The sequence below is a fragment of the Manihot esculenta genome, chromosome 7 (assembly GCF_001659605.2).
Source record: "Manihot esculenta cultivar AM560-2 chromosome 7, M.esculenta_v8, whole genome shotgun sequence".
Lineage (NCBI taxonomy): Eukaryota > Viridiplantae > Streptophyta > Magnoliopsida > Malpighiales > Euphorbiaceae > Manihot > Manihot esculenta.
In genome coordinates this window covers 9487531-9503484 of record NC_035167.2, presented here as the reverse complement: position 1 = coordinate 9503484, position 15954 = coordinate 9487531, and the positions used below count along the sequence as shown (strand labels likewise).

At 28.0% G+C, this 15954-nt stretch overlaps 1 protein-coding gene across 5 annotated transcripts; it reads left to right on the top strand.

The window, feature by feature from the left end:
* Positions 1-1688: 1688 nt before the first annotated feature.
* LOC110605262 lies at positions 1689-15954 on the top strand. 5 transcript variants are annotated; one of them, XR_006351224.1, is made up of 10 exons: positions 1689-4666; positions 6830-7318; positions 7539-8234; positions 8937-9755; positions 9877-10533; positions 11484-12326; positions 12446-13186; positions 13442-14356; positions 14451-14563; positions 15478-15954. XR_006351224.1 is itself a non-coding variant. In XM_043958283.1 (10 exons), the coding sequence occupies exons 1-10, from the start codon at positions 1886-1888 to the stop codon at positions 14490-14492; spliced, it is 7950 nt and encodes a 2649-aa protein (XP_043814218.1). In that variant the 5' UTR covers positions 1689-1885; the 3' UTR covers positions 14493-14654. The 5 variants fall into 5 exon arrangements, 3 of the variants coding, with proteins under 3 accessions (XP_043814218.1, XP_043814216.1, XP_043814219.1); XR_006351225.1 differs by having other exon boundaries at positions 15474-15954; XM_043958283.1 differs by lacking the exon at positions 15478-15954 and having other exon boundaries at positions 1689-2653; positions 2687-4666; positions 14451-14654.

Here is a 15954-nt window from a genome sequence, read left to right as displayed (position 1 = left end):
TAATATATTTTATTTTTTATATTTAATAATATTATTAATTAATATCATCATAATAAATATAATTTATTATTTTTATTATTATAATTTATATATAATTTTTCAATTTTTTTATTATTATTAATATGTGACTTTTTAATTTTTAAATTTTTTAATATATTATATTAATTTATAATTAACAAATTTTAAAATTAAAAATTAACTATATTTTTAAAATAATAAATAATATATATATAATTGAATTTTAAAATAAATTGATAAAAAATTGATAAGTGACACAATTAATTATAAATATTTATGATATGTGACATAAATATATTTATAATTTTTTTATATATTTATAATTTTATTTTTATATAAAGTAATAATTAATTTATATATAGTAAGTATAATTTATTATTTTTTTAATCACTATTAATATATAATATTTTAATTTTTATTACTTTTTAATATAATAAATATAATTTTTATTCTATTTATTATAATAAATAGAATTTATTATTTTTTAATCATTATTAATATATTACTTTTTAATTTTCTATTATTTTCTAATATAATAAATATAATTTACTATTATATAATTTTTTATGTTCTGCTACTTTTTAACACATTATATTATTAATATTACAATAAAATTTTTATTATATTTTTATTATTAAAAAAATTTATTATATTAATTTTATTTTAATAATAAATAAATTATTAAAAATATATTTATAAACATTGAGTATGTACCATTTTTATATTTAAACAGTTAAAAGAAATCACATTTATTAAAAATATAAAAAGTTTTTATTATTCATAGCATTGTTATTTATTTATTTGATAATTTTATAAAATTATAATTAATATGATTTAATTATAAATATTATATATAATGTAAATAATTACATAGAATAAATATATATAAGCGATTAAAATTATTATAAAAAATATTAATTATGATAAAAATTATAAAATAATTAAAAAATTAATAGAATTAATTGTATAAAATATTATTAAATTAAAATTTTATTAATTCAAATAATTATAAAAAGTTAATAAATATAAATAATTAAAATATAATAAAAAATAAAATTATAATTTTAATATTTTAAATCAATTGTTATAAATATTAAATAATTTAATTATTGAACTTAAATTACTACAATTTATTATACTTAATATATTATTATTAAAATTATTTTAAATTTTTAAATTTATTATACAAATATATTATTATTCAAATTTTTAAAAAATTTATTAATTAATATATTATTATTAAAAGTATTTTTAATTTTTTATAATATTTAATAATTAAATTAATATAATATTTAATTAATAAATTTTTTAAAATACTAAAATACTTAATATATTTTTTAAAATTATAAAAATTAATTAATAAATTTTTATATACTATAGAAACTATAAAATAATTTTTCAATATCATATAACAGAGGAACGAGAAACGAAGATAAAAAGAAAAAAATTCATAGAAGTGAAAATAATAATTTTTGAAAAAATATAAATAAATTTATTTAGTTTAAATTTCAATTGTTGATTCAAATTGTTAATTTATTATGTATTAACAATTTCACTTCACATTATTTATTTTAACATATTAATATAATTAATTTAATTATAACACTAAAGCAATAATTAAGTCATCGCTCGTCAACTCCTACGTTCCCTTATATTCAGTATTCACCAACCTTTACTCATCCATAACCATCTCTCTGTTAGTTCTCTGCTTCCTCTCTTCATTTGGCTCTCTAATTCTTTAGCGACTGTTTTGCTTTTCTGTTGATTTCACCAGTCCTTTCTTGTCTTTATTTTCTTTTATTTTGTTCCACTCTGATTTCTTGGTCTATTTTGTTTTTGCTCTGAGATTTCAAAAAAGAAAATCAAAATGGTTCTTGATATCTTTATCTCCATCTTCACTGAGGTCATAAAAGAACCCATCAAGGAACTTGTTGTTGTCCCAATCAAACGACTTATCAGCTACCCTTTCACCTGCAAGAGCAACGTTGAGAAACTCCGTCATGAGACTGAGGAATTGAAGAACATAACAGACAAGTTGCAGGAGGCTGTTGACGAGGCTAAGAGGCATGGGGTAGAGATCAATGAAAGTGTTAACAAGTGGCTGAACGATGCACGCAAAGCTATTGAAGAAGCTGAGGAATGTATCCAAGGCGAAGAACAAGCGAAAAAGAGGTGTTTCGTTGGATTATGTCCTGATTTGAAGACACGCTACCAGCTTAGCAAGAAAGCAGAGAAGAAAGCTCTGGCAATTCATGAGCTTGCGAGTGAAGACGACCATAATCGAATTTCCTTCCGTCCCCCTCCGCAGCAGATAGTTGCCCCGTTAGTATATGCTCCTAAGGGCTTGAATTCAAGAGAGTTGTTGTTGGAGAAAGTTATGGATGCACTATTGGATCCAGATCTTAATATGATCGGGGTGTATGGACTTGGAGGTGTGGGTAAGACCCACCTAGCAGGACAGGTCCACACAAAAGCTCTGGAAGGGAAGCGATTCGACGTCGTCGCTAAGGTTGCTGTAGGTCAAGCACCAGAACCCCGAAGAATTCAATCGGAGATCGCTGATATCCTGGGCTTGAAATTTGGCGATGAGGAAATACCTGGAAGAGCTAATCTGCTATATGAGAGGTTGAAGAAAGTGTTGGAGAAAGAGAAGAAAGAGGTGGAGAAAGAGAAGAAGGTACTTATAATTCTTGATGATATTTGGAAAAAACTTGATTTAAATGCAGTAGGAATTCCCTTTGGAGATGGTTTCAAAGGATGCAAAATACTTCTCACCTCAAGGAGCCAAGATGTGTTATATCACGAGATGGGCACACAGAAAAATTTCAGGCTCGACGTTCTAAAGGACGAAGAGGCTTGGAGTTTGTTTGAAATGACTGCATCATCTGCTGAAAGTTCAAAATTGCCTCCTATCGCCGCAGAAGTTGCTAAAAAATGTGCAGGATTGCCTCTTCTACTGCTCACAGTGGCGACGGACTTGAGAAATAGAGAGTTATACGCGTGGAATGATAAGCTCAATCAGCTATCCGAGTTTGACAACGAAGAAATCAATTCGAAAGTGCACACGATTCTGGAGTCAAGCTACAATAATTTGTGTAGCAATGAAGTCAAGTCGTTTTTCTTGCTTTGTGGTCTGTTAGGACAATCTAATATTGAAATCCAGTCCTTGCTGAAATACGTTATGGGTCTTAGTTCATTCAAGAACATTTCGACTGTCCAGGGAGCAAGAAACAAAGTATATCGTTTGATTGATACTCTTAAAGGGCAGAGCTTATTGCAAGATGGCGACATGTATGGATTCGTAAAAATCCATGATGTTGTTCGAGATACTGCTCTCTTGATTGCATCTAGAGAGCAACATGCGTTTATAGTTACAAGTGGCAGGGAGTTGATGAAATTTCCAAATAAGGATTGCACCAGAATTTCTCTGCCGTATTGTGATATTGAAAATCTCCCCGAAGGATGGGAGTGCCCAAAAGCAGAGGCACTATTCCTTTTTACAGAAGTTTTTGGTTTGGGAATTCCAGATCAGTTTTTCAAGGGCATTAGAAACCTGGAAGTAGTGGATTTTACTGGGATTCATTTTGTGTCCCTCCCTTCATCGCTCGCTGTCCTATCCAACCTTCATACCCTTTGCTTGCATCGATGCCAACTGCACGACTTAGCTATCATTGAAGACTTGAAGCAACTACGAGTTCTTAGTTTTGCAAACTCCTACGTTGTTGAGTTGCCCAGACAAATAGAGCAGCTGGCTCGACTAAAAGTCTTAGATGTGAGCAATTGTTCCAAACTCAAAATGATTCCAGCAAATGCCTTATCAAAGCTGTCGGAGCTTGAAGAACTGTACATGAGTAACAGCTTTGTTGAGTGGGAGGCCGATGGGAACAATGCAAGCCTTGCTGAGTTGGAAAAGTTGTCTCAGTTGACTACCTTGGAAATGCAAATACTGGATGACAAGATATTACCAAAACACTTGTTCTCCAATGGCCGCTTGCAGAGCTTCAGAATACTGATAGGGGATAACTGGGACTGGGATGACCACTATAAAACCTCCAGAACGCTGAAACTTAAGCTCAAGACAAGCATTCATTCGGGATACGGGATTAAAGTGCTATTGAGGGAGACTGAAGATTTATGCTTAGATGAAGTGAGGGAGGCTGAGAACTTGTATGATATTGACGGGGACGGCTTTCCAAAATTGAAGCATCTCCGAGTCCAAAATAATCATGCCATTCAACATATCATCAAGCGGGCTGTATGTGATGCCTTTCCAATTCTAGAGTCTTTGATTTTGGAAAATCTGATGAAGTTGGAAAAGATCTGTCGTGGTCGACTCGCAGCAGGATCTTTTAATAAATTAGAAATTTTGCAAGTAAAAAATTGTCAGAGATTGACGCATCTCTTCTCATTATCTGCTGTCAAGTGTCTTTTGCAACTACAGAAAATGAAAGTGGAAGATTGTCCTCAGATGAAAGCTATTGTTATTGATGAAAGTGAAAGCAGTAATGAAGTGTTTGAGTTCAATGGCTTGCGCTCCTTAAATTTGCGAAATCTTCCAAATCTTAGAACTTTTCACAGCCCATTGAAAATTGAAGAATTTCTATCAGAACGGGATGATGATACTCATTTATCATTTTTTAGCAGAACGGTACGGTACGCGTGCATTAATTTTTTTTATTTATTGAATATATATTGAATATTTGAGATTAATTGTTAAATGCTTAAATTTTTAAATAACCATTATTAGTCATTATTATTAATAATTTGTCAAAAAAAATTATATAAATGATTATATTTGATTACTATCAATTACTTTATATTTATTGATCCAAATCGTATTTTAAGTTTCTTACAATGAAAAAGATATTCTGATTTCTATTTTTAAATATAATTTTATTGTTTATGAAAATTTAGAACATAATCATATTTAATTTATTTTTTGAGTATATTATATGAATAAGCTGATCAAACAATAAATATGAATTAATTGTGATAATTTCATATTTAAAAATTATATCTTTAGATTATTACTCCTTTTAATATATTTTCTTAAAATAATTTGACCATTTTAAAATTTGAATCACACATTCTCTTTCATTAAAAACACTACATCTTTATTTAGTACATAATTCTTTTCATAAAACAATTAAATTTTATTAATGGAATTCAATTTATTTCTATTCATAAATAAATTCATTTATTTGAAATCAATTTAAATGTAATAAAATTTATTTTATATTAAATAAATTAATAATAAAATTTAAATTGATTTAATTTATTCATCATTCTTATTATTTTTAAACAAAACATAAATATTTATTCTTATAAATAATTATTATTTTTATTACATTTATTAAAAAAATATTATTAATATTTTTGTAACATTTTGAATTTTATATAATTTTTACCATTAAACATATAATTTTTTAAATTAATAAAATAGTATAATAAAATTTTAATATTAATTATAAATGTATTAAATATTATTAGTTACTATTAAATTAAAATAATTTTTATAAAGATTAATTATTAATTAACCATAAGAAATAAATTTAAAATAAAAAAATAAATGACTAATTAAATAATTTTGATATAAATAGTCTTAATTGGAATATTTTTTATAAAATTTTAATAATTTTAACAAGATTTATTTTTAATTCAAAATCAATCCTCGTAAGAATTGAAGAAAAATTAATTCTTACATTATTGAGTTTGCTAAACATAAAAGTTTAAGAAAAATAATTTTTTTTTAAAATTTTTTTCAAAAGTTTACATTCTAACCAAGGAATAGAAGTTTCAAAATAAAATTTCAATTTTCTAACACAAATTACCTAATTTTTATTTTCTCGTCATTAAATAATTTTTAAAATTCATTTTATTTTTTACCTTTTTAATTTTACTAAAATAAAATTTAACATAAATGCTTACGTAGCTATGTTTTTAATGTAGATTTTATTTTTTTTAAAAAAAAAAAAATTCTCACCGACTCTAGGTGATGGACAGATTTTCCAAAAATAATAGAAAAAAAAAACTGACGGAAATATGCGGGATCCTTATATTTTTTGATTGACCATTTTAAAAAAAAAAAAATTATAAAATGATTATAATAATATAATACAAATATTTAAATGAGACATATATATATAAATATTTTAATATATTTAGTGATAGTTTACATGTTAAATTGTTAATTTTCGATGTGAGATATAACTAAATATCATTGTTAATTTTGTCCGTAATTACCGACGTCGATAATTTTTAACTTTTATTTAATTAATATTTTATTTTAAATTTTTAATAATTTTTAAGTTATTTTTACTATTTTAATTTTAAATGATCAAAATTAATAAATAGTAAGTCCGCTCAAACCTATAGAGGACCCAGCTCTAATTTGAAACCAGTTATTTATCATTTCATTTTAATAATTTAATTTAATATATTTTTATATTTTATTTTTAAAGTTATCTCATAAAATTTTTTTAATGATAAAATTTAATAAATCATTTTTTAAATTATGGTTATTGTGAAAAGACATCAATCATATATATTGATAATTTTAGTGAGAACAAATTAAGAATTACTTTATATTTTTAATTGTATTTTTTATCATTGGATTATAATAAATTAAGTTAAGAAATTTTCAAATTTGATATTTAAATATTTAGAAAAAATTGACTAATTGCCTCCAAAACTAAGAAAGGATATTAAAGACTTTTCATATTTTCTGAGAAATTCATTGTTGATCCGTAAAGTATTTCTATTTATTTTGATAGAAAAGTAGTGCTTCAAACAAAGGTGTTATCTGTTGTAGGTTTCTTTCCCCAACTTGGAGCATCTTGAATTAAATTCAGTTGGTTGTGAAAAGATATGGCACGACCAACTTTCTGCAACTTCTTCAAAATTAGAGAGCTTGTCTGTGTGTTGTTGCCACGAGTTGAAGCATTTATTTACAACTTCAATTGTTAAAAGACTCTTGCAACTCAAAACACTTCAAATTTATATTTGTAGTTCCATGGAAGAGATAATACTGACTGAGGAATTTATAGAAGAGGAAGATGAGAGGATGAATCAGATACTCTTCCCTAAATTGAATGAGCTGAGTCTATATGATCTTCCAAAGTTGATTAGATTCTGCACTGGATATCAAATTGAATTTCAATCTCTTGGATACTTGGACATAAGCTATTGCAATGCATTGATGGGCTTGGTCCCCAGTGTCCCTCATAAAGGCATGATGGAAAAACAAGATGACACAGAGATAAATCAGAATGCTGAAATTCAATCTCTTTTCAACAAAATGGTGATTAAATTTACTCTTCTCTCTTTATGCATGCATAAATGTATACATATTTGGACATCCTATAGTCAAATGACATTCATTAATGGATAGGTCTAATCCCTCTATTAAGTAAAATAACTTCACATCACCTCCAACGATTACATTTTTGTCTCATATTTATTTAACTTATGCTTATGTTGAAGTTCCCGCATTTACTAAATCAATGTGTTTGGCATTGCAGGTTGGTTTTCCTAACTTGGAGAGATTGAGTCTCTCCGGACTAAATGAGTTCAAAAGGATATGGCACAGTCCACTTGCGGCAAATTCCTTCTTTAAACTGAAATCATTGAATGTTGTTTATTGCCAGAAATTGATGGCTGTTTTTCCATCAAATGACTTAGAAAGATTCCGAAGAATGCAGGAGTTGATTGTGAGCAATTGTGCTTCATTGCAAGAGATATATCAACTTGAAGGGTCCAATGTTGATGAAGCATTTGAGTTGAGAAAATTAAATATAAGTGAACTGGGATCGTTGAAATATGTATGGAGGAAGGATCCACAAGCAGTTTTCAGTTTTCAAAATTTGAAATCAGTTACAGTTTCACATTGTGACGTTTTAAACTATCTGTTTCCAGCCTCCATTGCTGATGGTCTTTTGCAACTTGAAGAGCTTACAATAACTAGGTGTGGGGTTGAGGAGATTATTGCAGAGGCGGAAGATGTGGAACAAGCCCCTTATTATTGTTTTAAATTTCCTCAACTAACATTTCTTGAACTTACAGATCTATCAGAATTAAGGAGTTGGTATCCAGGAACACACATTCTTGAATTGCAGAAATTAACAAGTTTGAATGTTCGTAATTGTAACAAAATAATAAAATTCAGTTTGCAGGAAATAGACGAAGAGGGCAAACGACCCCTACTTTTTTTGAAAAAGGTAAGATCCTTTTCTTTTTTTACTTCATAATATATTAGTTGAATTTTTTTTTTTTAAATTTCCTTCTTTATTTCAAATTAAATTTTCTTTTTAAAAATAAAAATAAAAAAAATTGATAACAAGACAATATATTCAAAACGCCTATTAAATATTAAAAAGCTAAATTTTATATTTAATGATAATTATAATAAAACTTTTAATTTTAGATAACAAAGCCTAAAAACGTTTAATTTATTATACTTTAAACTTTTAATATTATATTTAAATTTTTTAATTTTTTTATACAATTATACTAAATCTGTAAATTAATTTTGATCCATCTTTTTTTTTTTTTTTGAATCAATAATTTTGATCCATCTTAAATTTGTGTACGTGCAATGCAATATATATATATATATATTATTTATTTACTTTTTAAAATATTAATTAAATCTACATGAACAACTATTTAATAACTAATTAACCATTACCTTACAAACACTTTGATCTTTATTATTCTATTCAAAGATCATCCTATTATCTAAATCTTAAACTCTTTAATTTCAAACTAGTTAAATTTTAAAAGTGAAAATTTTGGATTTAAATAAAGAAAACTTTGAATTAGATATTTCTTGATAACTAATTATGTTAACAGTAAAGTTTATTTTCTGGAAAAATATAATGTTTCACATGTTTAACAATATACTTATTTGTTGTGCATAGATGAGTCCCAACTTGGAGGAATTGACTTTAGAGCACAAGGACTTGATTGCGATACAGCAAGGACAATTCTTTTCTAAACTCAAAATGCTTACTTTGATCAACTTACAGAACAAATCATGCCCTTTTATAATTGGTTTCCTTGAAAGGTTATATTATGTGGAAACAATTTTGGTAAAAGGTTATAATACTTCAGAAGAGTTAGAAGAGTTGTTCTCATATGAAGGACTTGCCGGAAAAGAAGAAGAACATGCCAGGACACTTGCACGAGTGAAAAATTTGAAGCTAGATGTCGTTTATAATTTAAAGCATATATGGGACCCAGACTCCGGACTGAAACCACTTCTTCAGTATCTCGAGACTTTGAGTGTATCTGGTTGTCATAGTTTGATCAACGTAGCACCATCCTCATCATCTTTCCAAAATCTAGCAACTCTTGAAGTGAGTTACTGTGCAGGATTGGCAAACTTGATAACAGCGTCCACAGCCAAGTCCATGGTGCAACTCACCAAAATGACAGTACGAGGGTGCAAAATGATGACAGAAATAGTGACCAGCGATGGAGCTGATCATACAGAGGATGAGATTATTAATTTCGACAAACTGAAATGTTTGGAACTTAATGGTCTGCCTGGTCTCATCAGCTTTTGCTCAGGGAATAACGCTTTCAATTTTCCAGCTTTAGAAAGTGTTATCGTCAATGAATGCTCCCGGATGAAGATTTTCGCTTCCGGAGATCTAAATACACCAAAGCTACGAGGAATATTCCTGGGATATAAACAGCGTTGGGAGGGAAACCTTAATGCAACACTAGAAGAAATGGTATTTGCGTATTTATTCTTATGCTTTCTTCTTAATTTTCATGATATCTGTTGCATGCATATATGTTATATGTTTATGATAAGTCAGTTCATTTGTTTTTTCCTTTGTCTTGTGGGATCAGACATTTTGCAAATATTTTAAAGCATCTGAATTTCCTGAGTTCTGGCATGATGGGATGCAAGGGAGACTCTTACGCAATGTAGAAAGGCTTGAGGTGGATAAATGTGCAATGTATAACAAAGCTATACCATCCAATGTACTGGTGTTTTTAAACAAGTTGGAAGAGCTTGAGGTGAAAGACTGTGATTCAGCAGATGTAGTATTTGATTTGGAAGGGGTATCTGCTGATGATGGGCTGCTTCCCCAACTATGTGAATTGAAATTAACAAGTCTGCCAATGTTGAGACATTTATGGAATAAGGAGCCTCAGGGAATTTTGGAGTTCAAGAACCTAAGGTTGCTCCTAGTTGGAAACTGTAGCAGCTTGAAGTATATTTTTACCTGGTCGATGGCATTGTGCCTCATGCAACTGGAAAAGATAGAAATATACAATTGTAAGATGATTGAAGGAATCATAGAAAATGAGGAAGCAGCTGATAAGGTGATATTATTGCCTTCATTGAAATCTGTAGTCCTTGAATGTTTGCCTAGATTTTCCAGATTGTGTTCAGGATGGAGTAATGTGGAATGTCCATTGTTGGAGGAGATGAGCATACGTGAATGTCCAAGCTTAAAGAATATCTTTGCCACACAGACACTGGTGAACACAATTAATAAGGTTAGTTTTCTATTCATTCTTTTCTCAAACATTGCATTTGAAAACTATAAAAACACTCATTTTAAATGATTTTTACATTTAAAAAGTATTTATAATGTTAATTTTTCTTTTCAATTTAAAAAAAATTAAATCATACAAAACTCTTCAATTTAATTAAGCATGTCAATCTTTTATATATATATATATATATATATATATATATATATATATTAACTTTTACTCAAATTTTTAATTTTTCTGTTGGAGAAATTTTTCAAATTTACTTAAAATTAGAGAAATTTAAAAAATTGATGTATTTTTCTATTCTCTTTAAAAATTCTTAATTAATTGGGTCATTAAAATAAAATAAAAAAAAAATCAATTTTCTATTTTTACTATTAAAATGTATCAACAATTTCTCATTTATAATTGATTATCTATAACTTATAAAATCTAAAATTCAAATTTATTTGCATTTATATATAAATTAATATTATGTAAATTTAAAATGTCGATTTGTTTTATTTTTTTTCACTTAAAAATTTAACTAATGAGATTATTATAAATTTATAATTAATAAAAAAGACATAAATTTTGCACGATCAACCATATTAATAAATTATATTAAGAATGTAATTAAAAAAATATTTAAAAATAAATAAAAATAATAATTGTAAAAAAAGTGCTGAAATTATTTAAAGATAATATAAAATTTTTATATTTTCATTTATTTCAATAAACTTTTAAATTTATACCCATTAAATAAGTTTATCGGTTAATAATCATTACAATCTACTAACATATAAGCTTATAAATACATTTCAATAATATATGTTTATTATAACATAGCAATTGTTTTCTTATTAATATATTAATTAATTAAATATATTATGAATTTTTATAAGCATCTGGGGGATTTACCATTAACAATCTTTTACTAATTAGAAATTTTTTTATTTGCTGATGTGCAGATGTTTCCAAATTTGGAAAAGTTTTCGTTAGACAAGAAGTCTACCATAACCATACTTGGATTTCAATTTCCAACAGGCTTCTTTTCCAAAGTAAAAGTTCTTGAATTGAGTTTCTTTCAAAACAAATATCATGTTCCTCTTTTTAGTTTACTTCCAATATTCCCCAATCTCGAAAGATTTGAAGTTCTTGATTCTTCTCTCAACGAGCTACTTCCATTTGAAGGACTGGTTGGTGACCAAGAAGATATCACTACAATCCCACATATAAGAGCTTTAACTCTTAAAATTCTTCCTGGTTTGAAGCATATATGGAACCCAGATGGCCAACTGCATGACCCATTATTTCAGTCTCTTGAGACTTTTGAGATATGGTTTTGTGGAAATTTGATTGTTTTAGCACCATCCTCTGTGTCTTTGGGAAATCTGAAAACTCTCAAAGTATTTGGATGCAAGACATTGGCATATATTTTTACATCAGCCGCAGCCAAAAGTATGGTACAACTTGAGACATTGATTGTAACACATTGCAATATGTTGACCGAAATAATAGGAGGTGTTGAAGAGGATGGATCAACTGATGAGATTGTTTTCAGTAAAATGAAAACATTAAAACTTGAAGTTTTACAGAACCTCACAGGCTTCTGCTTGGGTAGTTACATTTTCAATTTCCCATCTTTAGAACAGGTGACTGTTTTTAGATGCCCCAAGTTGAGGATTTTCACTGTCCGCAAGCCGAGCACACCAAAGATACATGGTGTATTCACAGGCCACAGATTGAGTCGAACATTTCTTCATTGGGAAGGCGATCTCAATGCGACCATTGAACAGATTTACATGAAATATGTACGTATTTACCAACTCTTGCTTCTCCCTTTATTAAACTCAGTCATGCTAATGTGTTTGGTTAAATGTATCGATGCTTGTTTATTGATCTCCAATAATGCAATATTTTGGATTTGTAGATTGGATTTAAAGAGATATATGATATTCAACTCTCCAACTTTCCCATGCTGAAAGAAAAATGGCATGGCCAATTTCCATTCAAGAACTTGAGGCACATATGGAGACTGGTGGTGGACGAGTGTGCATTTTTCTCAAATGCCATATCATCAAATCTACTAAAGCACTTGTCCCGTTTAAATGAGTTGGCTGTAGAAAGATGTGATTCAGTAGAAGACCTGTTTGATTTAGAAGGACTAAATGATGATGAAGATAACGATGGGTTATTGAAGTCTTTAAAAGAATTGAGGTTAATTGATTTGCCTAGATTGAGGCATGTGTGGAACAAGGATCCTCAAGGAATTTTAAGCTTTAGAAACCTAACATTGTTGAAAGTTGAGAATTGTAGCAGCTTGACTAATATATTTACTCTGTCCATGGCTTTGGGTCTTGTAAAGCTCAAACATTTGGAATTGAAAAGATGTAATTTGGTGGAACATATCATCACAAAAGAAGCAGAAGAGGAAATAGCAAAGGATAATACCATATTTCCATCAATGGAGTCCATGAGTCTAGAGTGTTTGCCTAACTTGTCAAGTTTTTATTCTGCAAGCGATGTTCTGAAATGCCCATCCTTGAAAAGAATTGAGATAGTTGGCTGTCCAAACATGGAGCTATTGGCTTCTAAATTTTGCAAAGAACATGATCTAAGCATGATTGCTGAGGGAAATGGAGAAAGAATTGCAGCCTCTTCTGGCGGGAAGGTCAGTTTTCTGCATAATAAGGAGAATGCTTTCTTGTTCAATTTCATCACTGTACTTGATGGAGATTTTCAATTTAGTTGGTTTATCCAAATTAATTCAGAAGTTTGAACTTAAGCTCAATTTAAAAAGCTCAATTACTGGGATCTTTAAGATGTTTGTTTTCATTTACATTCCATTTCTAAGATGAACCATATGTTCTTAATGTTTTGATCTCATATATCCTTATTTATAATTACTGTTTATTTGGTTTATTAGGTTGTCATTCCAAGTTTAGAAGAATTAAGAGTGGAATGTAACACCATAAAGAATCTGTGTTCTCAAACGTCTCAAGCTGATTTCTTGTGTGGGCTGAAAGGTATTGAGTTGACATGTATTTCTAGTGACTCTACACTTTTGCCATCTCAGTTCTTTGAAAGTTTACCCATTCTGGAAAAACTTGTTCTGAGTGATGCTTCTTTCGAAGATATCATTTTCTGTGAAGAGATTATTGGCGAGGAAATACGTCCTCAATCACTTGTGAAATTGAAAGAACTAAGTTTGTCTAAACTGCCAAGGCTCAAGCATCTAAGGGACGCCAAACTACTCTCAGTTTTCCAATCTCTGGAGACTTTAAATGTAATGGAATGTGGTAGATTGCAAGTGTTAGTGGCATCCTCTGTTTCTTTCCAAAATCTAACAACACTGCAGGTATCAAATTGCCAAGGTCTAGTAAATTTGTTGTCTTCTTCAACAGCGAGAAGTCTTGAACGACTTGAAAAAATGAAGATAGAGGAATGTGAACTGATACAAGAAGTTATAGTGGCTGAAGTAGATAAAGAAGAAGAAGAGAATGAGATTTGCTTCAACCAACTGAAATGTTTGGAACTTCGACGTCTACCAAGTCTCTCTAGCTTCTGCTCTGGGAATTTGACCTTTAATTTCCCATCTTTGGAAGAAGTAATCCTTGTAGAATGCCCCAATATGAAGATTTTTGCTCAAGAAGTAAGCACGCCGCAGCTGTGGAGAGTTCAAACAGGAGAACAACTTAAATATGATAAAGAATGGATAGACATTATATATTATTGCAGTTGGGAGTGGAAAGGTACCCTTAAGAACACCATTCAAGTTATATGTGATTGGGAGTGGGAAGGCAGCCTTAACAACACCATTGAAGCACTATTTAAGGAAAAGGTAAATATTTACTGAAAAAAAAGTAATATATATTTTTTTAGTATGTAATAATCATAAGGTTTCTCATTCTTTCGCTGTCAATTTACTTTCCTAGAAAGCTGAAGAGACGGGGATAGGCCAGTGTTCATATGGGTGAGCTTGAATAAGGCCAATGCTCATATTCTATTTCACCAACTTCCTTGACTGCTATACTTCTTCTCATTCAAGGTAGTCTTTTTGTGGTGCTTTCTCATTTTCCTTTTTCAATCACCAATCCATTATCCCTATCAATGAAGTGTGCATCTCAAATTCTCATCAATGCTTCATTTCTCCTATTAGTTATTTTTTTCTTTATTTATATTTATACCATATATAAAAGTGAAAAGAGGGGAATAATACAATTTTCTATAATACCTTAAGCCTTTAAGTTATTTGTAAATTAATTAATTTAATTATTTAAGCAGTTGATAATTTTATTATTTAAAATTTAATTTTTAAAATAGATTATAATTGTATTTTTAAATTAATTTGAGTTAATTAAGAAAATCTTAAAAGATATATAATAAGATTAAATTTTTTAAATAAAAATATATATTAGATTATAATTTTATTATTTTAAATTAATTTTAGAGTTTATTAAGAAAAATTAAAGTAAAGATCTAAATTAATTTAAATACTATTAAATTAATTTTAAAATAAAAATTATTAAAATAACATGTTTAAATATTAGATAAATATTAAGAAGATTATTAAAATAATAAATTCATATTTTTAAAGTATAAATTAAATAAGAAGTTAAATTTAATAATGAATATTAAAAATATTAATGAAATAAAAATATTTTACTTAAATATCTCTAATTTTTTAATTTTTATAAGGTGAAATTTTTTTATTTATTAAATTAGTTTTAAGAATTAGTTAGGAAAATAATAAGATATATAAATTTATTAATATTTAAAATTTTAAATTAAATAGATTATTCTTCATTTTAATTTAAAATCTATTATATTGTAAAAAAATTAATAATATATAAGCTATTTCTACTATATTGCAAAACTCACAATTTTTTTTATTTAATTTCATAATTTTACTATAATTTTGGTATAAATATTCATTTTTATTTGAAATTTAATTTTAGACAGGTTTTTTGAGCGGAAATTGAGAAAAGAAACGAAAAGAGACTGAATTGAAGAATTCTGGAATTGAAAGGTTGCAATCTTTGCCAAACCTGTAGTACAAGGCGATAGGAAGTTTCAAAAAGTGCCACCTCAGTAGATTTTACCACAAAAATATAATAAGTTTCAAGTTGGATCAAACACAAATAGGGATAAAATAGGAGTAGTAGAATTTATTTTAAATTATTAAATTTTATCTTTTTTGTGCCCGTATAAAGGTTTCTAGAATTAAATCTAGACATCATATTTTCTCCTTCTTCTCCTTCTCTCCTCTCTTGCCGTCGCCCCTGTCTTTTCTTCTCCATTTTCTTCTTTTCTTTTCTTTTTTTTTTAGCTTTTGTAATTTTATTATGGCGTTTAGAGGCTAAACAATTATTTTCAGTTGAAAGTTAATTTCAATTGAGGTTGTATTCAAGTTGTGAGGTTATGTGCTTCAATTCTTTT